Source organism: Rhinichthys klamathensis, unplaced genomic scaffold, assembly GCF_029890125.1.
Source record: "Rhinichthys klamathensis goyatoka isolate OS25496 unplaced genomic scaffold, OSU_Roscu_1.1 h1tg000595l_1, whole genome shotgun sequence".
NCBI lineage: Eukaryota > Metazoa > Chordata > Actinopteri > Cypriniformes > Leuciscidae > Rhinichthys > Rhinichthys klamathensis.
Genome location: NW_026607051.1, coordinates 2,137,831 through 2,163,121, shown reverse-complemented (window position 1 = coordinate 2,163,121; position 25,291 = coordinate 2,137,831). Strand labels below are relative to the sequence as shown.

The 25,291-nt window shown below is 40.5% G+C and overlaps 1 protein-coding gene across 1 annotated transcript; it reads right to left on the bottom strand.

The window, feature by feature from the left end:
• Positions 1 to 239: 239 nt before the first annotated feature.
• Positions 240 to 9,521, bottom strand: ednrba (endothelin receptor Ba). The gene is made up of 7 exons (XM_056240384.1): positions 8,693 to 9,521; positions 6,172 to 6,284; positions 5,871 to 6,075; positions 5,593 to 5,742; positions 5,214 to 5,347; positions 4,887 to 4,995; positions 240 to 676 (listed from the first exon to the last, which is right to left on the bottom strand). The coding sequence occupies exons 1-7, from the start codon at positions 9,101 to 9,103 to the stop codon at positions 539 to 541; spliced, it is 1,260 nt and encodes a 419-aa protein (XP_056096359.1). The 5' UTR covers positions 9,104 to 9,521; the 3' UTR covers positions 240 to 538.
• Between the last annotated feature and the right edge of the window lie 15,770 nt (positions 9,522 to 25,291).

Here is a 25,291-nt window from a genome sequence, read left to right as displayed (position 1 = left end):
ATGTGCACCAAAAACAAACCCACCCTTGTTCTTACAATCAATTGCTTTATGACATTTGTAAAATCTTTAAATGTACAGGGAACTACAGAGAGCATGTGAAGTCACATTCAAGTTTGGTCTAATATTTCCGTGAAGCATGAATATATGAAGGTTGGGCAAAACTTGTGAGCAGTGTTGTTCAGAGTGTGTAACAGTGTCAATGCTGAGATATTGAATCAGTGTTAAATTGAATTTGACTCTTTTATTTTTCCACACGGAAAATTAATACAAATTCTGGATGCCAATGTTAAATAAAACTTAAAGCAGTTCCTAACACTACATGTAAAATGATACCAGTCAGCATTGAATAAAAACTGGGAGTTAAAATACATACCTTTATGCCTTCTCTAACACAAACCTAGATTTACCTTTTATACTGTAGCACCACATTCACTTGTTAATGAGTATCCCTCCAGCTGACTCAGAGTAAGGTTTCATGGTATTAGCTAAATGTTACATGCAATTGGTAGGCCACCGATACCTGTATGCAGATCAGTGCCTAAGTTGACATGTATTTGTTGGAGGCACGGCTGTTGCTTTGTTCGGATCCTCGCTCTGTCACCTTCAGCTTCATGCAGGACTGCTTGTCATCCATGGCTAACATTTCAGGAGACAGGCACCAGCAACACAGACATGACTGGAAGGGAACAGAGGAAGAAAAGTATTATTTATCATATAAACTACTGCAGGATGCCTATAGCTCACACTTGCAAGAAAATTAAGATTAACTGAATAAGGCCTTAAAATATACAGGGGAACAAACTAAATATTGAAATCTTTGAAAATCGTTTACACTGAAAAGAATGAATGCACAATCTTAAAACATGTTTTTTTTTAAGTTAAACATTTTATAACATGACATGGCATCATAAAAATTACATGGCATCATACAAATGTGGCTTTCGCACGCAAAATGTTGATAGCAAGACACCCGTCTAATGCATATTATACAGAAAAACAAAAAGTAGTGCAGAAGAATGCAAAAACATGTTCTGTAGGAAGTGGCCCTATGTATTAAATATTTTTATTATCATATGCAGATATTATCACATTATTATCATATGCAGTTTCATTTCAGTGATAAGATAAATAAATATATATTTTTGTTTTCACTGACAACATCATATAAATGGTAGCTATACTGTACACTCACCTAAAGGATTATTAGGAACACCTGTTCAATTTCTCATTAATGCAATTATCTAATCAACCAATCACATGGCAGTTGCTTCAATGCATTTAGGGGTGTGGTCCTGGTCAAGACAATCTCCTGAACTCCAAACTGAATCTCAGAATGGGAAAGAAAGGTGATTTAAGCAATTTTGAGCGTGGCATGGTTGTTGGTGCCAGACGGGCCGGTCTGAGTGTTTCACAATCTGCTCAGTTACTGGGATTTTCACGCAAAACCATTTCTAGGGTTTACCAGACTGATCTCATGAAATGGCGTATGTATGACACGCCAATTCGTATTTCCATTTTTGGCGTGCTATCAACACACATAATCGCTTTTCAGCGTGTTTATCAACGCCGTTGACTTAACGTTACATTACTGTATATATACACTCACCGGCCACTTTATTAGGTACACCTGTCCAACTGCTCGTTAACACTTAATTTCTAAGCAGCCAATCACATGGCGGCAACTCAGTGCATTTAGGCATGTAGACATGGTCAAGACAATCTCCTGCAGTTCAAACCGAGCATCAGTATGGGGAAGAAAGTTGATTTGAGTGACTTTGAACGTGGCATGATTGTTGGTGCCAGAAGGGCTGGTCTGAGTATTTCAGAAACTGCTAATCTACTGGGATTTTCACGCACAACCATCTCTAGGGTTTACAGAGACTGGTCCGAAAAAGAAAAAACATCCAGTGAGCGGCAGTTCTGTGGGCGGAAATGCCTTGTTGATGCCAGAGGTCAGAGGAGAATGGCCAGACTGGTTCGAGCTGATAGAAGGGCAACAGTGACTGAAATAACCACTCGTTACAACCGAGGTATGCAGCAAAGCATTTGTGAAGCCACAACACGCACAACCTTGAGGCGGATGGGCTACAACAGCAGAAGACTCCACCGGGTACCACTCATCTCCACTACAAATAGGAAAAAGAGGCTACAATTTGCAAGAGCTCACCAAAATTGAACAGTTGAAGACTGGAAAAATGTTGCCTGGTCTGATGAGTCTCGATTTCTGTTGAGACATTCAGATGTTAGAGTCAGAATTTGGCGTAAACAGAATGAGAACATGGAACCATCATGCCTTGTTACCACTGTGCAGGCTGGTGGTGGTGGTGTAATGGTGTGGGGGATGTTTTCCTGGCACACTTTAGGCCCCTTAGTGCCAATTGGGCATCGTTTAAATGCCACGGCCTACCTGAGCATTGTTTCTGACCATGTCCATCCCTTTATGGCCACCATGTACCCATCCTCTGATGGCTACTTCCACCATGTCACAAAGCTCTAATCATTTCAAATTGGTTTCTTGAACATGACAATGAGTTCACTGTACTAAAATGGCCTCCACAGTCACCAGATCTCAACCCAATAGAGCATCTTTGGGATGTGGTGGAACGGGAGATTCGCATCATGGATGTGCAGCCGACAAATCTGCGGCAACTGTGTGATGCCATCATGTCAATATGGACCAAACTCCCTGAGGAATGCTTCCAGCACCTTGTTGAATCTATGCCACGAAGAATTAAGGCAGTTCTGAAGGCAAAAGGGGGTCCAACCCGTTACTAGCATGGGGTACCTAATAAAGTGGCCGGTGAGTGTAAATATATGACCTACCCCAACCCTGTCCCTAAACCTACCCGTCACTGGGGTTAATACCATTTATGAGTCTTCCCCTACCATCCTAGGAAAAAAAATATCGCTCCCCAGATGTAGATCTACATTTTGCTTTGTTTCGCTCGGACATTCAACGGCGTGTACATACACGCGGAATCACTCGGACATTTAACGGCGTAGACATACACGCAAAAGATTCGGTTCGTTTCGGCGTAGACATGCACGCGGATAGCTCAAAATGCGTATAGATAACACGCCACTTGACTTGAAAGTGGCGTGTATGTTTACGCAAAGTCATGATGCCATGTTGGGTTTACAGAGAATGGTGTGAAAAGGGAAAAACATTCAGTATGCGGGAGTCCTGTGGGCGAAAATGCCTTGTTGATGCTAGAGGTCAGAGGAGAATGGGCCGACTGATTCAAGCTGATAGAAGAGCAACTTTGACTGAAATAACCACTCGTTACAACCGAGGTATGCAGCAAAGCATTTGTGAAGCCACAACACGCACAACCTTGAGGCGGATGGGCTACAACAGCAGAAGACCCCACCGGGTACCACTCCTCTCCATTACAAATAGGAAAAAGAGGCTACAATTTGCAAGAGCTCACCAAAATTGGACAGTTGAAGACTGGAAAAATGTTGCCTGGTCTGATGAGTCTCGATTTCTTTTGAGACATTCAGATGGTAGAGTCAGAATTTGGCGTAAACAGAATGAGAACATGGATCCATCATGCCTTGTTACCACTGTGCAGGCTGGTGGTGGTGGTGTAATGGTGTGGGGGATGTTTTCTTGGCACACTTTAGGCCCCTTAGTGCTAATTGGGCATCGTTTAAATGCCATGGCCTAGCTGAGCATTGTTTCTGACCATGTCCATCCCTTTATGGCCACCATGTACCCATCCTCTGATGGCTACTTCCAGCAGGATAATGCACCATGTCACAAAGCTCGAAACATTTCAAATTGGTTTCTTGAACATGACAATGAGTTCACTGTACTAAAATGGCCCCCACAGTCACCAGATCTCAACCCAATAGAGCATCTTTGGGATGTGGTGGAACACTAATCTCCATCAACTGCAAGATGCTATCCTATCAATATGGGCCAACATTTCTAAAGAATGCTTTCAGCACCTTGTTGAATCAATGCCACGTAGAATTAAGGCAGTTCTGAAGGCGAAAGGGGGTCAAACACAGTATTATGGCGCTTTTCCACTGCATAGTACGGTACGGTTCGGTTCGGTACGGCACGCTTTGGCGCTTTTCCACTGCATAGTACGGTACGGCTCGGTTCGGTACGGCTCACTTATGGCGCATTTCCACTGCATGGTACGGTACGGTACGGCTCGCTTCGGCTCGCTTTAAATGGTACCTGATCTGTTGAGGTTCCAAGCGTACCGTACCGGTACTAAAATGTGACGTCAAAACACTGCAGATCACTGATTGGTCAGACAGACAGAATCGTCACTACCAGCGTCATTGTATTTGCGACACGAGACACTAACCCGCTAGATTTAAATAGCCAGCAGTAGACAACAGCCAACGCTGTAGTACCTGTTTTTAAAGTATTTGCTTGAAAAAAGAAGATGAAAACTTCAAAAAAAGAAATGGCTAAATCGTGGTCAGTGGACGAGGTGCAGACGTTCCTCTCGTTGGTTGCCGAGGAGTTGCGCAACTATAACGATCAGTCCCACCCACTGAAGCGGTACTACTGCAGTGGAAAAGCAACCGAGCCAAAGCGAACCGAGCCGTGCCGTACCGAGTCGAGTCGTACCACGCAGTGGAAAAGCGAAGCGAGCCGAACCGTTCCGCGCCGAGTCGAACCGTACCGAGCCGAACCTTACCGAACATTACCTTGTCCATAGTACAGGACAAAGGTACTATGCAGTGGAAAAGCGCCATTAGTATGGTGTTCCTAATAATCCTTTAGGTGAGTGTATATCTACATTATTTAGTACATTGACATGGGAGTTTTTATTTTACCTAAATTTGCCAATATGTTATTACTATATTTTTAATATTTTTACATCATAGCAGTACATCATTGTCTGTCAGTCTGTTCTTACTCTGAAGCAGCTCTTGAAGCGTTTGCTAACCATGTACAAAGCGATTGGGTTTATGCATGAGTTCACTGATGCCATGTTGATCCCGATATAATCAAGAACCAGGAAGAAACTACATATAAACAAAAACACAAACAAACAAACAAACAAACAAACAAACAAACAAACAAACAGGCTCATTATTATTAAGACTATGATTTACCAAAGATAGAGAGATTATTTGTTTCTAGATTACATGGCAGAACTGTTGTCCTCTGAAAGCCAAATTTAAATGTTTAGAAAAACATTGCAGCAAGAGAAAGCCTTTGAAGATAGTTGATGTGATCTTACCTCAAAAGCTCACAGCGATTAGGGTCTCTTTCATCATAAATGGTAAGCTTTAGAATACGGCTGAGGTGCAGTGGAAGCCAGCACAGTGCAAAGACTAGCACCAGACAGAACACGGTTTTAGCCACCTCACGCCTCTGTAGAGCACAATAATGTCTTTTGCCTATTTATTTTGATTTAGAAACAATCACAGTGGATCAAGACATAATGACAAGTAAACTTTGAGTAACAAACTTTGGGACAAGTTATTAAAGTGAACAAGCTCTTTACGTCCCATTGGCAGTATACAATTATGTCTTTATTTTGTATAGGGAGTGCATGGTCTCTCTTAAAAGAATATACAGTGCACTTTCAAAAGTCATAGAGGACAGAGAGCTCTGACCTGTTTTAGGTGATCATTAAGTGCAATTTGGACTCCATTCTTCTTTCGAAGCATTTCACAGGTCATAAGAGTGTAGAAGATGGCAGTACACATCAGCGGCATGCAGAAGTAGAAACTGAAAAGCCACCAATCTTTGGCTGACTTATACAACTGGAAATGAACAAATATACCAAATTACCACTGACAAGTAATTATTATCATATTCAGGGTTGTCCAATTATTATGTGTCATGTCCAAAACTTTGTTGATTCCAACTATTGTATGACATGCAAACTGACCTGCATGAACTTGTTTTTCTGCATAGGGTGGAGCAAGCAAATTCTAAGCAGCTCTCCTTTGTAGTCCATTGTGATCATATCAAAGGCAATGGCCTCTGGCACTGCAAGTATAATGGACAGCATCCATATCAGAATTATTTCAATAGCGGTCCATTTGGGGACGCCGATGCCTTTAATGCGGTTCCACGATGCCACTGCTCGAAACCTTCGGACAATGATCAGTGCCAGAAGCAAAATTAATTAGTGTTACTAGATATTATCTAAGAGCTAAGAGCAAACAAATACAACAAAATACAGATACCTGTCTATGCTCAGTGCACACAAACTCAGCACTGTGATGCCAACTGATGCCTTTTGTATAAAAGGAACCAGTTTGCAAAGTCCAACACCAAATGGCCAATCTTCCGCCAGAAGCTGAAAGACAGTTACTTTTGTGTCAATAAGTGCCAACAGAAAATTACACAGTGGAGAAAAAAAAAATTCAACCAAATATTTCCAGAAGAGCTGTTATGACTACACAATTATACCTTGTTTTTAGTGAGCCAATTATTAAAAGCCCAGTGTTGAAAAGGATGTGGGACTTCCTAGTTTGTAAAAAAAATAGTTCCGCAGTTTCATGGAGTTAGATCATGGATGTTTTGATGAGCTGGAGCCGTCTTTTTTTCTCAGATTGCTCTACATACATTATAAAGGGCTTAAAAGTCGGGCCACCACCCATAAGAGAAAATATTGGTGGGTTATTTTTGGTAACACTTTACTTAAAGCCTTTATATATAATGCATTATAAAAGTGTAACAGAAGCAAGCTAGTAAGAGCTGTGAATGTAAACCTCACTCCCCTGGCCTCAAGATGCACAATAGTGACCGACGCTACAGACTGCTTTCTTTAGCGTCCTTGTTAGGGCGCACGCCTACCATGGCGGAGACGCCGGTTAGAGTAGGACCGGTTAGAAAAGCATTTTTAATGCATTATTATGCCTTGTAAAGCACCTTAGAATGCATTGTATGGTCTCATGAATAATTGTAACCACAGTTATAATACATTATAATACTTATCTATTCATTGAACACACCTTTAGAAAGTATAATGCATTGAAACACATGGCAGACAAACAATTTCAGATGTAACAAGGAATGTGCAAATTGAATGCATTTTAATTTTGGTTACAGTTATTTATGAAAAGATATAATGCATTAAACCATACATTATGGATACCATTATAATGCATTATAAATTAAGACATTCAGTAAAGTGTTACCATTCTTTTTTTTATTGTTAAATATGAAATTCGATTTAATCTTTATATTAATCTTATATTCTCCCTTTTTAATGCTACATCACATTTGTTGATCAACAGCATGTTAGATTTTTGTGTTGAGATGTACAGTAACAGTCAAAAGTGTGGAGACATTACTAGTTTTAATGCTTTTGAAAGAAGTCTCTTATATTCTTCAAGCCTGCATTTATTTGATCAAAAATACAGAAAAAAACAGCAATATTGTGAAATATTATTACAATTTAAAATAATGGTTCTCTATTTTAATATACTTTACAATATAATTTATTCTGTGATGCAAAGCTGAATTTGCATTACTCCAGTCTTCAGTGTCACATGATCCTTCAGAACTCATTCTAATATGCTGATTTGATACTCAGTTATTATCATTGTTGGAAACAGTTGTGCTGCTTAATATTTTTTTATAACCTGTGATACTTTTTTCAGGATTCATTTATAAATAAAAAGTTAAATAAAACAGCATTTATTCAAAATAGAAATCTTTTCTAAAAATATAAATCTCTACTATAATTTAAAAAAAAAAAATCAATTTAACGCATCTTTGCTGAATAAAAGTTTAATTTCTTTCAAAAAAGCAAGATATTTTTTTTACTGAACCCAAACGTTTGGACGGTGTATCTTAAATAAATGCGGTTCTTTTACTTTTTTATTAATCAAAGATTCATAAAAAAAAGACAGGTTATTTAAAACAATAAAGCAGAACAACTGTTTCCAATATTGATAATACATCAGCATATTAGAATGATTTCTGAAAGATCATGTGACACTGAAGACAGGAGTAATGATGCTGAAAATTCAGCTTTGCTTAACATAAATTATATTTTAAAGTAGGCTATATTAAAATAGAAAACCATTATTTTAAATTGGAATTATATTTCACAATAGTACAGTTTTTTTCTGCATTTCTGATCAAATAAATGCAACCTTGGTGAGCAGAAGAGACTCAAAAACATAAAAATAGTAATCTTTCCAAACTTATGACCGGTACAATATGGATCTCATTTCAACTTCCAGATGTATATGTCCCCCTTTAATAGGCAAATAATGCAAAGCCCATTTCATGTAGTAGGTTTTGAACATCTACATAAAGATGAAAGCACAACAAATTGTAGTTCATTGTTAAATGTAAATCAACATTTAGTTGCCTTGACAATGACTGTTAATAGACTGTTGTTAGAAACTGCTATTTGAATTGGACATACATAGTTTTCTTTTTTTTTTTTTACATTGTGGACCCATGTCTCAAACCTTCCCAAAGTTAAACTAGAAGCATGTGTGAATTTATCTACATAATTGGTTGAATATTGGAATGCCCATAAAAATGTAATTGACCTGTTTCAGATTACAAAACTGTGAGCTACCGTTTATTAACGTTGCAACCAAGTAAACTGAGTTTACAAGTTAACATCTGTTCATTAATTTTTTTAAGTCATAAAATGGAAAAAGGGTTATAAAAGAGAAAACGAAAGGTGTTTTTTTAATAAAAGACTAAATAAATAAAAGCTGTCCTGCAATCTGTGCTTACCTTATACACGTTGATGGGTATGTCTATCACGATATGCAACAGGTCCCCGAGCGCCAGACTTGCAATGAGGATATTAGGACCGTTACGCATGCATTTATTTTTATAAATGATTCTGAGCAGCGTAGAGTTTCCGATTATCCCAACAACAAACACAAGGCATGAAACCACGGTGTTAATATACTTGAAAGTATCCCTGATTTCCGTGGGACCAGTGCACATAGGCGGCAAAACTCTTGGTCGTCGAGGCATGGACTCATTGACCACATTGTCTTTTCCAAGTGTAAATTTGAGAGTTGGAGACACGGGACCCGTGGAAAATTGCCTCTCATTAAAATCATTCCCTTGAGCACTTATCAAGACGAGGTGTCCAGACAGGAGAATGAGCAAACAAACAACGCATCTCGTGTCCATCGTTTATATGAAACGTAGCCTATATGGTTAAAAAAAAAACCTGTGGTAAAACTGTTATCAATTTAATCATTAAGATTGACAGGAAGCCAAAGGTCTGGTGCTAGAAATACAAAGGCTTAAATAAACCAATGGCAATAGTCTCTTCACAATAATATTGGTTGAAGATTAAAAATATAGCAAAAACGCGTATTTGTACCCTTCGCAAGTTATTCGTATAGAGAAAATCGAGAGAAAGTCCTTGACGTCTCTAGACAATTTAATCCTTCAGAACTCCAGATGACTTAATTTAGCGCACATTTCCTTCAAAACGCAAGGATATGTTTCACATAACCACAACGTTACGCTTAAGTATTTATCCCTGTTGTATCTGTGCAGCGTTTCCTCAGACTACTCTCCCCCTGGCCCACTCAATATTGACAATCAGAAAGGACCACGCACAGTATAACGAGAGGGATGGTGACCGCGTGCATGTAATTACCCAGCAAACATGGTACGTTCTGACAACGTCGCTATTTAGTCGTCCTTTGGTTAGCGTGACATTAGGCTCGTTTGAGATGCGCCTCGCCTGAAATTTAGGCGAGAATAGGCGGCTGCAGTAAGGGAGGAGTGAAATAAGTGCAGTCAAGATGAACACGTTTTCTCTTCTAGTAGTGGATCCGACCGCTACGAGATCAAAGGCGGTTTAAGAGTTTCAAAATCACAGAGAACAATCACGGTGGATACTTGTCATTAAGCTGTCGTCAGCATGTCGTTTCCTATCGTGCTTTTTGATCAGTGCAGTCGAGGGTGAGTAATCCCGCAGGGCAAAGAAAATAAATAAATAAAAAAATAAAAATAAATTATTACTATTAATAATAATAACTACGACATTAGAGAGTTATCATGCTTTTCACTTTAGAATACTGATCCAAAAAAAGTAGGCCTAATTCCTGAAGGATATAGTAATACTTGAGTCATTAGCCTACTATCCTACACTGTAAAAAAAAAATCCGTTAAATTTACGGGAAAAAACTGGCAGCTGTGGTTACCAGAAATTTCCCGTAAAAAATATGGTAGCAACATTTGAGGTTTTACAGACTTTTAAGCAAATATAATTTTACAGCACTAAACCGTATTTCATTATCTGATATAATGTTAATTTACTGACCTTCTGAAATATTAATATCTGTTTTGTACCATTGTAATACACTGACAGACAAGAATCACAGCAGTGATGAGAGTCACATGATCAATCAAAGCTCTTCACAAGCAGCTCTTCCACAAGAAAGTTAATAATAATATGTAGAAGCTGCACAGTTTCATTCACACAAACATTAAACACCATCATGGTAACATGTTGAAATTTTAAAAATGCAATAAACATTAATTTAACAACATTAAATGTAACAACAACAAAAAAAAAAAAAAGAAAGAAAATTATGAAGAAACAGTTATTTAAAAAAATAAACATCAAATGTGAAGTGTCACGCAGGGAATTGTGGGAATGTCAATTTACGTTTTTTCACTATAAATTATACGACTTGTTCTTTTTCACTTCCAAAAACTGTAAATCTAACGGTATTTCACAGTAAAATTACATTAAATGTACCATTATATATATCACAGTTATTTACCGTATATATAAGGAAACTTTCTGTTTTTCACTGTAGCATTTTTACAGTCTTCTACCGTTAAAATCACAATCATTTTTTACAGTGTACACTTTACAAAAACCTCAAAAGCTTACAATAATTTCAGTCATTACTAGAGAGTTATCATACTTTTCACTTCAGAATACTGATCCAAATAATTAGTAATTACTTCTGAATGATTTGGTAAAACTTGAGTCATTACTAGTGGGTTACCATGATCTTCACTTTAGAATTTATTATATATTATGAATAATTTATGTTAGGGTAAGAACCTGCATATAGGCTAGTAGTTCTTAGTAGTTTTCTGGGAGGTGTGAAAAAAATAGTAGGCCTAGCTATTAATCAATAGAGAACTATAAGAACTACTAGCCTATATACAGGTTCTTACCCTAACATAAATAATTCATAATATATAATGAATTCTAAAGTGAAGATCATGGTAACCCACTAGTAATGACTCAAGTTTTACCAAATCATTCAGAAGTTATAGTAATAGTGAAAGTAATAGTGCTCAGTCGAATGCGGTATAGTTCACCATTTCACCATTAGCTAATCAGCTAATGCTGAAATGGTGAACTACCGCATTCGACTGAGGACTATTACTTACTAATTCGTTAATCAGAATTTCTTATTAGTTAATACACTCACCTAAAGGATTATTAGGGACACCTGTTCAATTTCTCATTAATGCAATTATCTAATCAACCAATCACATGGCAGTTGCTTCAATGCATTTAGGGGTGTGGTCCTGGTCAAGACAATCTCCTGAACTCCAAACTGAATGTCAGAATGGGAATTTCACAATCTGCTCAGTTACTGGGATTTTCACGCACAACCATTTCTAGGGTTTACAAAGAATGGTGTGAAAAGGGAAACACATCCAGTATGCAGCAGTCCTGTGGGCGAAAATGCCTTGTTGATGCTAGAGGTCAGAGGAGAATGGGCCGACTGATTCAAGCTGATAGAAGAGCAACTTTGACTGAAATAACCACTCATTAGAACCGAGGTATGCAGCAAAGCATTTGTGAAGCCACAACACGCACAACCTTGAGGCGGATGGTCTACAACAGCAGAAGACCCCACCGGGTACCACTCATCTCCACTACAAATAGGAAAAAGAGGCTACAATTTGCAAGAGCTCACCAAAATTGGACAGTTGAAGACTGGAAAAATGTTGCCTGGTCTGATGAGTCTCGATTTCTGTTGAGATATTCAGATGGTAGAGTCAGAATTTGGCGTAAACAGAATGAGAACATGGATCCATCATGCCTTGTTACCACTGTGCAGGCTGGTGGTGGTGATGTAATGGTGTGGGGGATGTTTTCTTGGCACACTTTAGGCCCCTTAGTGCCAATTGGGCATCGTTTAAATGCCACGGCCTACCCGAGCATTGTTTCTGACCATGTCCATCCCTTTATGGCCACCATGTACCCATCCTCTGATGGCTACTTCCAGCAGGATAATGCACCATGTCACAAAGCTCGAATCATTTCAAATTGGTTTCTTGAACATGACAATGAGTTCACTGTACTAAAATGGCCCCCACAGTCACCAGATCTCAACCCAATAGAGCATCTTTGGGATGTGGTGGAACGGGAGCTTCGTGCCCAGGATGTGCATCCCACAAATCTCCATCAACTGCAAGATGCTATCCTATCAATATGGGCCAACATTTCTAAAGAAGGCTTTCAGCACCTTGTTGAATCAATGCCACGTAGAATTAAGGCAGTTCTGAAGGCGAAAGGGGGTCAAACACAGTATTAGTATGGTGTTCCTAATAATCCTTTAGGTGAGTGTAGTTACTAGAGTGATAATATTGCATTACACAGGAGAAAATGAGTAATGCAATATTATCACTCTACGCACGGAACAATATTCTAAAGTGTTACACTTTATAATACTGTTCTGTCATTAATGAATAACATTTAAAAACAAACACACACATTATTTATATATAGTACAGAGATGGGGTAGTAACTGATTATAATGTAATAATCACCACGGAACAATATTCTAAAGTGTTACACTTTATAATACTGTTCTGTCATTAATGAATAACATTTAAAAACAAACACACACATTATTTATATATAGTACAGAGATGGGGTAGTAACTGATTATAATGTAATCTGGATTTTTGGAGTCAGTAATGAAGAAGACAGGGTCGGCTTACAGGGACTTGTGCGTTTACTGAATCAACAAAACAAACTCGCACTGTACGCACATCAACAGTATCGACTTTTTAGATCAGAGCAATCAGCATTCCGTTTCCAAACACAGTTGGTCTCTTGCTCTTCTGCACAAGTCTCCAGTCCAGTCTCTCTCTGCTCACTTCCCGTTCCTCTGTGGTTTTATAATCTCTCCACGCCAATCACTGCAACAAGACACAGGTGTCAGTCATTTTGCACTTGATCCACTTACACCACTCATGTCCTCACCCAGCAGGCACAGGATATAGACTACAACGTCGGTCAGACGTTGGATTTTGGTTGAAAATGAAAGTCCGGTTGACGTCTAAATCCAATGTTTGTTTGACGTCAAGCTCCAACGTTGGGCAGTCGTTGAATTTTGGTTGGAATAAACCAAACAAAAAGGTGAAATGCATGGCCGTGCACTTATTACCAGCTTCACTTAAAACTAACCAGATTTACTTTATTTAATTTCCATTTTAATTAAATCATATTTTGTATTTTAAAGTCAACATGATGGTGGTTAGCGTTGTTGTGCTCTTGACCCTTGACTCTTTAATAAAAAAAAATTCTCTGTCTGCTTTAATTGTGTGTTTATAAAGCTCAATTGTTGTAGCTAAAAAAGCCATGAGAAAAGGAGATCAGGTGATGTTGATGATGATATCATCATGTAATTGCCTGAATCCCTGATCTTATTCAGTTTCTGATGCTTTGATTTTATAGGACTTGTGGTTTTAATATTGTTTTATTCATAATAGAAGTCATTTGACTCTACAGCATATCTAGCAGTGTGGTTTATCAAAAATTATACTTGGTTTTTAAAAACTACTTTTATACTTCCAGAGTTGATCATACAAAAATAACTGGGTTGATCATGTTAAACAAGTCACATCATCGATCATCTGGGTTTAAGGTTATAGTGTGCAATGACTATATTGACAGAAATGGGAGATTGATAAACATGCTGAAACAATAAAAACATTCATTTAAAACATTAAAAAATTCCGATTCCGATTATTCCTCTGCAAAGCAGCGTGCAGCTCTTCATTAAGATCTCATGACTGACTGTGATTGTACAGGCGATCGCCTCGTTCAGATAATGTTGCACAGTTAAAATGAAAAATGACACACATAGTATCATGTAAGTCTAAATAAACTGTTTTGAAGATTGACGTTTATTGTAAGGTTCAAATAAGTTTAATTTCTTGTCTAAACTGCGTCTGGACATTATTTTCTGACAGCCACGCGGGGAGACTGGGCGGGGATTTATATGACGTCCACCTGTGAATGCAGACACGATGGCTGGTTTGCGTTTACATTACACTGAGATCCGATTACAATGCGTCCTCAACTACCTCCAAACCTGGACACGCTAATCGGATAACATTCCGATCAGAAGTGCGTTTACACTTGTCTTTTCAATGTGTATGTGGACAACATCCGGATACAGGTTGCATGTTAATGCCAAGTGTAAACGCAGCCTCTCTCTCTCTCTCTCTCTCTCTCTCTCTCTCTCTCTCTCTCTCTCTCTCTCTCTCTCTCTCTCTCTCTCTCTCTCTCTCTCTTTCCCGCTGCAGGCCTCGTTGAACAACTCCCCCCTTACCACATACCCCCACCACCCGTAAAATCTTGACGCAGAATTCACCTTGCGATAATCCACACAGAATCGCCTAGAGCCGTCCGTTTTAGGCACTAAAACTATCGGGCCCGTCCAATTGCTGAGGGATTCTTCTATCACTCCCATGTCAAGCATTGCCTCTAATTGCAACCTGGCTACATCAGTGAACTGCGAGGGCGAGAGGTGATCTCCTCCCAGGGCCAGAGCGAGAGATTGGATTTTTGTGCTCACTTCTGGCCAAGATCTTTCTTCCCACTCACTGCCATCGCTAGCATAACTGACTCCCCCTCACTCCATTTTTGTTTTAAAAATGTTTCCTCCATTTACTCCATTTATCCTCTCTCTATGCCAATCACTGCAACAAGACATGACGTTTGTCATTTTGCACTTGACCCACTTACACCGCTCGTCTCCCCTCTCTCTCCTGCTGCAGACCTCGGTGAACCACGCCCCCCTCGCCACATACTTGTAATTAGATTATCCCTGGTTTCACAGACAAGGCTTAAACCTAGTCCCAGACTAAAATGCATGTTTGAGTTGTTTTAACTGAAATCATCTTGGACTATATACAGATCTATAGACATTATATAGACACTCTATAGACATATCTTGAAATATGCCAGTGCCATGGTTTTTTCTCAAGATGCACACCAGTAATGTTTAAAAAAATAAAAAAACCTACTTAAATGTCCTAACTGAACTTAGGTCTAGTCCTGGCCTAATCTAAGCCCTGTCTGTGAAACCAGGCCATTATTACGTTTTAAAGTATTTGTAATCAGACTACAGTTACTTTTTTTATTGATTACATGATTATGTTAATCTCACAATTGCAGTAAATTATTCATAATTCATTGATTCTCCCAGGTGTAAAGAGTACCTGAAAACCATACTTGAGTAAAAGTACAGATACCTTACAGCGAAAATGAATTAATTACAAGTTACAAATCACCAATTCCAATAGCACTTGAGTAATAGTCTTACCCCCGGTTTCACAGGCAAGGCTAGCCTAGTCTGTGACTAAAATGCGTACGCGCACGCAGTTTGTGTTTGGAGCTCCGTCGAATTGATTCATAATCCTTGATTTTCTTCTTTACACTCATTTAAAAACAAGCATTTTCTATTTTTACAGCATGTGAACATATCTTCGATACTATTCCTTATATCAGATTGCTTTGATATCTCTACTTATATCCAACTTTCCGAATTTCCGCTACTAGCCTTAAGCCCGCTAGCATTGCACGCGTGGCCTCTCGCCTATCGATCGTCTTATTTACACCCGTATCACTGAAAGGATACGGGTTCTATCCAGGATTTCAGTCCTAAATTAGTAGTGATATTGGTAGTATCACTACTAATTTACTGTTCATCTGTTATAATGGCGAATATATCGGATGTGTGTCTAACGTTACCTCTGAGTGCAGGTGAGGACACATTTGAGCTGCATTCGGTGCAGTTAGAGCTGGAGTCCGTGGAGAAGCAGATCCGTGATCTACTAGAGAGGCAAGCCGAGCTGCGAGATCGGCGATCAGCGCTTGAAACATCACGCGCCGATGCTCACAAGTCAGTGGTTAGTAACTTTTTGACTCCGACCTCGTCTACTCCGGGTGTTTCTCTGCACAGAACCCAAGCACACAGGACGCGATCATCCCTGGCTTCATTCACTCCGGCATCGACACAACACCATGGACCCTGGATGATCCCACAGCGGAAGACACGAGCCAGGACCAGACCTCTCCGCCCCTCCCGGTCTTCGAGATCTCCACCCGGAACCGCTTCTCCCCTCTTCGCGAGTCGGAACGCGACGACGCCGTGATCATCGGCAGTTCCATCATCCGTCATGTCCGCGCTACCTCAGGTAAAAGTAAGGTGCGCACTTCACTGCTTTCCTTGGTGCTCGTGTTCTAGATGTCCCTGCACAGGTTCCCGAGATCCTGAACGGTGACGAGCGCGTCGGAGCTGTTGTGCTGCATGCGGGAGTGAACGACATCAGGCTGCGGCAGACGGAGGTTCTGAAGAAGGACTACAGGAGCCTTATCGAGACAGTACGCAGCACATCGCCTGAAGCAACGATCATCGTGTCTGGACCGCATCCCACGTACCGACAAGGACATGAAAGGTTCAATAGATTATTTGCACTAAATACATTACAGTACGGTTAATGTCATGTTGTAATGAACAGAAACTGCTCTTTGTAAATAATTGGAATCTGTTCTGGAAGCGACCTAGACTCTTCCGTGCTGATGGCCTGCATCCCAGCAGAATCGGAGCGGCTATTCTGTCGGACAACATCTTCAAGACGTTACACACCATATGACTTGTAAGTCAAAGTCCAAATCACAGTCTTTGCTGTCCCAACTTAATTGATATCATAAGTAGTGTAGAACATTATATAGAAACTGTGTCTATTTCTCTTTTAGTGAGGCCGAACAATAAATCTACTGTAGGATTTAGGAAAAATCTAATTGTAATTAAACCAGAAAATCTCAATATCAGTGAACAAAAACAATTTCTAAAGCTAGGTCTTCTAAACATTAGATCGCTCACACCTAAGGCGGTTATTGAAAATGAAATGGTCACAGATAATAGTTTCGATGTACTTTGCCTTACTGAAACCTGGCTTAAACCAAATGATTATTTAGGTCTAAATGAGTCTACTTCACCAGGATACTGTTATAAGCATGAGCCCCGTCTGATCGGTCGTGGTGGCGGTGTTGCAACATTCTATAGAGATATTCTAAATGTTACTCAGAAAACAGGTCACAGGTTTAATTCGGTGCTAAATGTTACGCTCTTTTGATGTAAGAAAGAAATCCCTACTATCTCTAGCCTTGCCAGCAGCCATATCACCCTGTAGCCCAAGACTGGTTGCCCATTGAAGAGTAGGGGTATTACCCTGGTGTCCTGGCCACATTCCACCCATTGGCCCCTGCCAATCATGGCCTCCTAATAATCCCCATCCACTGAATTGGCTCTATCACTCTCTCTCCTCTCCAACTATAGCTGGTGTGTGGTGAGCGCACTGGCGCCGTTGTACTGTGGCTGCCGTCGCATCATCCAAGTGGACACTGGTGCTGGTTGAGGAGAGACCCCCTGATATGATTGTAAAACGTTTTGGGTGTACAGTAGTACATATGAAAGCGCTATATAAATGCCTCATTCATTCATATGCTGATTTCCTAAAAGAGTTTGCAGACTTTCTCTCAGATCTATTGGTCAATGTCGATAAAGCAATAATTGTTGGAGATTTTAACATACACGTAGATAACACAAATGATGCATTAGCGGCTGCGTTTACAGATTTATTCAACTCCTCTGGGGTCAAGCAAAACGTCAGAGGTCCCACTCATCGTCTAAATCATACACTAGATTTAATTATATCATATGGAACCAATCCAACCAATATAGATATTATACCGCAAAGTGATGATGCCAGAAACATCTCCGCAAACTAATAGAAAATAACCAAAATAATTCTGTTACAGTATAGTAGTAATGCTTTTATGAATTTCTTCACTGAGAAAATAGAAAGCATCAGAAACACAATTGTAAATGTACAATCTTTTATGGTGTCTTATGATTCAGCCTCAATTATCGCCCCTCAAACTACACCGCTTTACAACTATAGGACATGAAAAGCTAAATAAACTTATCATTGCATCTAAACCAACAACATGTTTATTAGATCCAATACCCACTAAACTACTGAAAGAAGTGTTACCTGTAGTGGAAGAGCCTCTTCTCAATATTATTAACTCGCCTTTATTTTTAGGTCATGTTCCAAGAATATTCAAGCTGTCAGTAATAAAACCTCTCATTAAGAAACCACAATTAGATCCAAATAACCTAGCAAATTACAGACCCATTTCAAATCTTCCGTTTATGTCTAAAATACTAGAAAAAGTTGTGTCCGCTCAATTGTGCTCTTTCTTGCAAGAAAATGATATCTATGAAAAATTTCAGTCAGGATTCAGACCGCATCATAGCACAGAAACTGCACTAGTTAAAATTACAAATGGACCCTTTTAGCTTTTAGCTTCTGACCCAGGCTGTATCTCAATACTAGTTCTACTCGATCTTAGCGCTGCGTTCGACACTATAGATCATAAAATACTCTTGGATCGACTACAAAACTACACTGGTGTTCAGGGACAGGCATTAAGCTGGTTTAGATCGTACTTTGGGGCGGCAGTGGCTCAGTGGTTCATGTAGGTTGTCTACAAACCAGAAGGTTGGTGGTTCAATCCCCGGTTCCACCTGACCAAGTGTCGAGGTGTCCATGAGCAAGACACCTAACCCCAGCTGCTCCCGACGAGCTGGATGGCGCCTTGCATGGCTGACACTGCCGTCGGTGAATGGGTGAATGTGAGGCAAATTGTAAAGCGCTTTGGTGGCCATTGGGTCTGTGAAAGCGCTATATAAATGCAGTCCATTTACTTATCAGACCGTTACCATTTTGTCTGTTTAAAAGTGGAAAAATGAAAAATCAAAGATAACGTCAGTAGACTATGGAGTGCCGCAAGGATCGGTGTTAGGCCCTCTGCTATTCTTAATATATATGCTGCCACTTGGTAATATTATAAGAGAACATGGAATTAATTTCCACTGTTATGCTGATGACACTCAATTATATATTTCATCACGACCAGATGAAAACACTTACTTATCTAAATTGACAGAGTGTCTTAAAGATATAAAATGCTGGATGACGTGTAATTTCCTGCTATTAAATTCAGATAAAACGGAGGTATTACTTATTGGTCCAAAAAACTACCCACAAAACCTCTTACAATACAACTTTAATTTAGAAGGATGTCCTGTTACTTTATCAACTATAGTAAAAGACCTGGGTGTTATACTAGACCGCAACTTGTCTTTCGAAAATCATATTTCATATGTTACAAGAACAGCCCTTTTCCACCTTAGAAACATTGCGACTGTAGCTGGGTGACTGAATTCACTTATGAGGATATCATTCACCTGTGCTTAGTTTATTAAGCCTCCTCCCCTTTCTTGTTTGATATATAAGGGATGTGTGGTGGCCACTTGGTATGCGTCTTGGTATCGCCCTTGTGACGTCATCCTTGGTTGCCGCAGGTATGTGATTTGTTTGGGGTGAACTCGTGCTTTTCGTTCTGTGCAGGCGCTTTATATGAATTTCTCTCGCTGTCAGGCTTAGATGGTAGGCTGTTTTTCCCGCCTGCTGTGTGTTTGCTGCCCACTTCTCACAGGTATGTGTAGCCTTTTTGTTAATGAGAAGAAATTGGCCGCGGTTGGCAATTTATGATCTGTTATGTCTTCAGTGGCATTGATAGCATGTCACCTATATGTTCCTGACTGAGGAGCTGTATTACATTACGGTGCGCGACTACGAAGCAGTTTGTGTGCAGTGATCATCCCGTGGTATGTAAGATTATAGTTTTGGGGGGTTTGTTTTCCAATTTGGCAGCTGGCCCGTACCTCCAGACACCTCTGCTCTTGGTTAATTTGTTTCTTTAAATTGAGTGTTATTGTGTGTGTATGAGTAGATGCTGATTGATGGTGTTCATCATTATTATAATGCCAGTGTAAGAGTTTTAAACTTTGAATTTCGAACTATTTATTATTCAACATTGACGAATAAAATAAAACTTTCTATTTATACGACTCATGTCTTTTCACCCACTCACTCAAAACTAACCTGTGTGCCCTTAGGGCTATTTCCCTGGTTTTCCGGGGTGGCGTAGTCGATCATATATTGCCATTTCTGTTAAGAGTGTGGTAAACCTCTTTCAATTTTCTTTACTCTTGCACCGCAACGCTACACTAAGCTACGTAGCATGCTATCTGTTTCTGATGCAGAAAAGTTAGTTCATGCATTCATGACCTCGAGACTAGATTACTGTAATGCTTTATTAGCTGGTTGTCCTGCATACTCAATAAACAAGCTACAGTTAGTGCAAAATGCAGCTGTTAGAGTTAGGTCAAGAAAATATGATCATATGACACCAATTTTATCATCTCTACACTGGTTACCTATCAAGTTCCGTATCAATTACTAAGTATTACTACTGACCTATAAAGCCCTAAACGGTTTAGCTCCTGTGTATTTAATGAACCTTCTATCCCCCTACAATCCATCGCGTTCTTTAAGATCACTAAATTCAAGGCTTCTGGTCATTCCTAGGATATCTAAGTCCCACTAAAGGAGGGAGGGCGTTCTCACATTTAGCTCCTAAACTCTGGAATAGCCTTCCTGATATTGTTCGAGGCTCAGACTCGCTGTCCCAGTTTAAAACTAGATTAAAGACTCATCTCTTTAGCAAAGCATTCACATAATGCTTACCTTTTATACTACTGTTGAATCAGATCAAATGCATTAATATTATGAACAGCAGCTATGCTAATTATTTCCCATCTGCCTTTCTGCTGTTATCTTGGGACGCTAGTCCCGAGGTAAATAGCGTTCGTCAGCTCCAGTTTGTATCCAGCCTCTCACGGAGACTTCAGATGCCCCAACACCTGTGATGAGCGCCTGTGAAGAGACGACTCAGCGCCTGTGAAGAGACGACTCGACGCCTGTGAAGAGAAGACTCAACGCCGGCGACATGTTATTCCCTAAATTAATACATGATTAACTAACTGTATTTTTTCTATGTACATTTCTGAAATGCACTTTCTGTAAAGCTGCTTTGAAACAATATCTATTGTGAAAAGAGCTATACAAATAAATTTGAATTTAATTTAATTAAAATGCTTGTTTGAGTGGTTTCAACTGAAAACAACTTACACTGACATATCTTAAAATATGTCAGTACCATTGTTTTGTCTGAAGATGCACACCAGTAATGTTTTTTTTTTTCTAAGAAATGTTTATAAAAGCTACTTAAATGTCCTAATTGAACTAAGGTCTAATCCTGGCTTAATCTAAGCCCTGTCTGTGAAAGTAGGCCTTAGAGTGTCTGATTTTAATGGTACTAAAGTATTTTACTCGTACTGAATGTAGGCTCAAAGATGCACGAGTCCTCAACACCTAAGAGACATGCCAGTGAAAAATAAGAAACAGTTTATTTGTGAGGAGAGCAAGCACATTTATTTTCTAAAGTCGAAATAAAACTGAAACCACCTCAAAATTGCAATCGACACAACAGCCTCTTTGTGATGTATTGTATGCTAGTGTGGCAACTCGAGTAAAGATACACTAAGATTTAGAAAATTTCTGCTCAACCCACACGTTAGCCTGGTTAACCGGGCCACAAGTGAGGTGGGCGGTTAGAAAGTTACCGACTACGCCACCCCGGGGCCTACTTCCGGGGAATTTCCCTTCACACTAGGGCAAGGCTCACAAGTTCGTGCTAACAGAGTCAGGTATCAGACTTGGGTTTGAGTATAAAACAATAGAAAGCTTTATTTTCCCATCAGATAGAAGTATTCAAATTTTATTTAACAGGACAACACCAATAACTCAAAAGGATCTACACAAGTAACACATAGACCTCGCTTCAGAATTGGGCGCTGGCTCTCCTCGGAAGAAATGACACAGCAATCATACATGCACACTCACGCCACACCTCGCTATGAGCACAGCATTCGGAGCACAGCATTCAGGCAAAAGAACCCACCACCACAATCGAGAAGAGACGCTTATCCTTCTGCCATTGGTTGCCCCCCAATTCTGAAGGAAGAACAAAATAAGACCAGATAACACGAAACACACATATGACACCAATTATATACAAGACATTTCACTACAAACAAGTATTCTAAAACACAATATTTAAAAAGGTTCACCACACCAGCTTGGCTCGTCAACTCGAGGTGCCGCGTCCGGTCACCCCGACAACCAATCCTAGGCTGGGTAGAAATGGGCAAAGACAGCCAAAAAAACAAAAAAAACAACAACAAAAAACACCTTCGATAGGCCGCCCTCGGGTTGACCACACATAAATAGAAAACAAGGAAAAACTGGTCTCACGTACAAAATAGGTACCTGAGTAACATACTCAACATAATTCAACACAAGAAAAAAATATAAGTTTCACAACAATCAACTCAAAGAAAGAAAATAAGATTTAAAGAAAACAAAAATGCAGAACAGATGAGGACAGTTAGGTGGCTAATCTAATAATTAAACGCCACTGGAGGCTCTTAACCCAAATTACTCACGGCCCATAATCAACAGTCCAGCTGATCCAGCATTCGGTACACCATGTACAAAGCGACGAAACGGGACCCAGCGTGTCGACGCACCACGCGCACTGAAACAGTTAATTCCGCTCGTCTGCAGATTCAGTCAAGCAACCAAACTCGTACAGACCTGTCCCCCTACAACCCCGGAGACAGGAAAGTCACGCTGATCCGTCGATGATATCGATGCAGGTAGCCAAACGAAGCAGACAACAAGGAGAGCATCTGCACCAAAGGTTAGCTGGCACAAAAAAAAAACAGCAGCCCACTGTAACGCCTCTTGCACGTTGGCCCGCACCTTAAATATAACATACAACACAAAACATGGAATAGACCAGCCCGGCTAGCAGGGATCATATGATTATTGATTGCTAAAACATACCGGTTGTGCGATTCAAACGGCACCAATACTGCTGCGCATTAAACACGATCCCCGAGACGGATCAACTTTGAAGGCATCCCACAAAGCTCCTCTGTCCACCCTTTAGTTAAACAAAAAAAAAACATGGAATCCCTGTGCAACAACCCATGAACAAACCACGCTACAATCACTGCCAACAGCTCCTACCTTACAAACATTCATGTGTCCCGCGTCCCACCAGTTCCAACCGCTCACGCATTTGTTGCACATACTCGGGGGCTGAAGTTGCATGGTCAGAGACCGGGGGCACCCAGCCACAAGGTCCACTGGCTCACTTATTTCACGGCCGAACATCATGAAGTTAGGGGTGAAACCAGTAGCGCTGTGCTTGGTCGCTCTGTAGGCCATAACTGCATATGGGATCATCAGGTCCCAATCCCAGTGACTGTGTTCTACAGTGGAGGCCAAGATCTATTGTAGTGTGGCGTTGAAACGTTCAACTTGGCCATCGGACTGCGGTCTGAATGGTATAGTGTGGGTTTTGTCGATGCCAAACAAATGGCACATTTCTTGGAATACCTCTGATTCAAAATTGCGTCCTTGATCGCTGTGCAGAGAGTGAGGCATTCCAAAGCGACACACCCATTCAGTTGCAACAACGTTTGCCACTGTCAAGGACAGGACTGGCGGCAGGGCCTACGCAAGAGACTGTCAGCATTAGTGTGTAAGCGACCTGGGCGATGGATGATTTCTAACTCGTACTCAGCTAGCTTCTCAAGCCACCGGGCTAACTGACTTTCCGGCTCTTTCATTCGCGTGAGCCAGCGCAGGCTGCTGTGGTCGGTTCGTACCTTGAAAGGCCTCCCAAGTAGGTACTGCCGAAAATGCGATGTGAAATCGACAATGGCTAGCAACTCCCGTCTCGTAGTGCAATAGTTCTGTTCAGCTTTGGCTAGTTTGCAGCTGCCGTATGCCAACACACGTTCTGTGCCACCCTGCATTTGCGACAGGACCGCGCCGATACCGGTGTCGCTGGCATCGGTGTCCAGGATCATCCCACCATGGTCCAGTGGATAGCCTAAGACAGGGGCTGTGGTAAGGCGGTGCTTGAGCGTGTCGAAGGCGGCTTGGTGTTCAGCGTGCCACTGGAAGTGTGCATTCTTCTTAGTCAGGTTATGTAACGGTTCGGCAATGGAGGCAAAGTCTTTCACAAACCTGCGATAGTAGGAAGCGAGGCCAATAAAACGTCTGACCTCTTGGACTGATGTGGGAGTGGGCCAGGCTTGGACTTTGCTGACTTTATTGGGGTCAGTGGCCACACCGTGCTCAGACACAATATGATCTAAATAGGCAACTTTGCGGCGGAACAGGCAGCATTTGGCTGGTGTCAGTTTGAGATTTGCCTGTTTAAGTCTCTGGAACACTTGGCTCAGTCGCTGCAGCATTTCGGGCACATCTTTGGCCAGCACGATGATGTCGTCCAGCTAGACAAGGCAGGTCTCCCACGGCAAATATTTCCCTTCAGAATCAGGGTCCGCGAATAAGCTTTATTGATGCCATTAGATAATAATAATTATAATAATAATAATTATAATTATAATTATAATTATAATAATAATAATCTAATGCAAATACTCGCTGACATTGACAAAATTGCTCTGATAAAATGGCTCACTCTCACACTAGCTCCGCTTTTGTTCGCACTGATTCAATGCACTCTAGCTCGGCGATTTTGTATAGAAGCATGACGTTTTTTTGAGTCGGGGATGAAGTATGACATGTCTGCCATTTAGTGGAGGGGAGGTCGAACGAAATTTGACACCCTATTTGACAAAATCGGCCGTTTTATTCAGTGCCGTATCTTGTCGAGTAAACTCGACCGTGGCACCTAGAGGGTTAAGGTGGAACACAGTGGTCAGCGGGCTTTCTTTGACGGCGTTTGAAAAGAAAGTCTCTGTATTTCTTTGAGGGGATGAGCACTGGCTCTGTTTGTGACCCCAACCATTACAGTTATAGCAGCGAATGTCACCCCTTTTAAAGTTCTTGTGCTGCTTTAGTGTTTTTGCAGATGTGCGTGGGACAAAGTGATTGGGGGATGGGCTATCTCGTAAGCTTTAGCTAGTGTAGCTGGACGTTTTTCTAGCAGCCTCAGCTCTACTGCTACAGCCGCTGTATGATCTGAAGAAGGGCCATAAGCAGTTTCGAGTTCCTCCAGCAGGTGGCGGT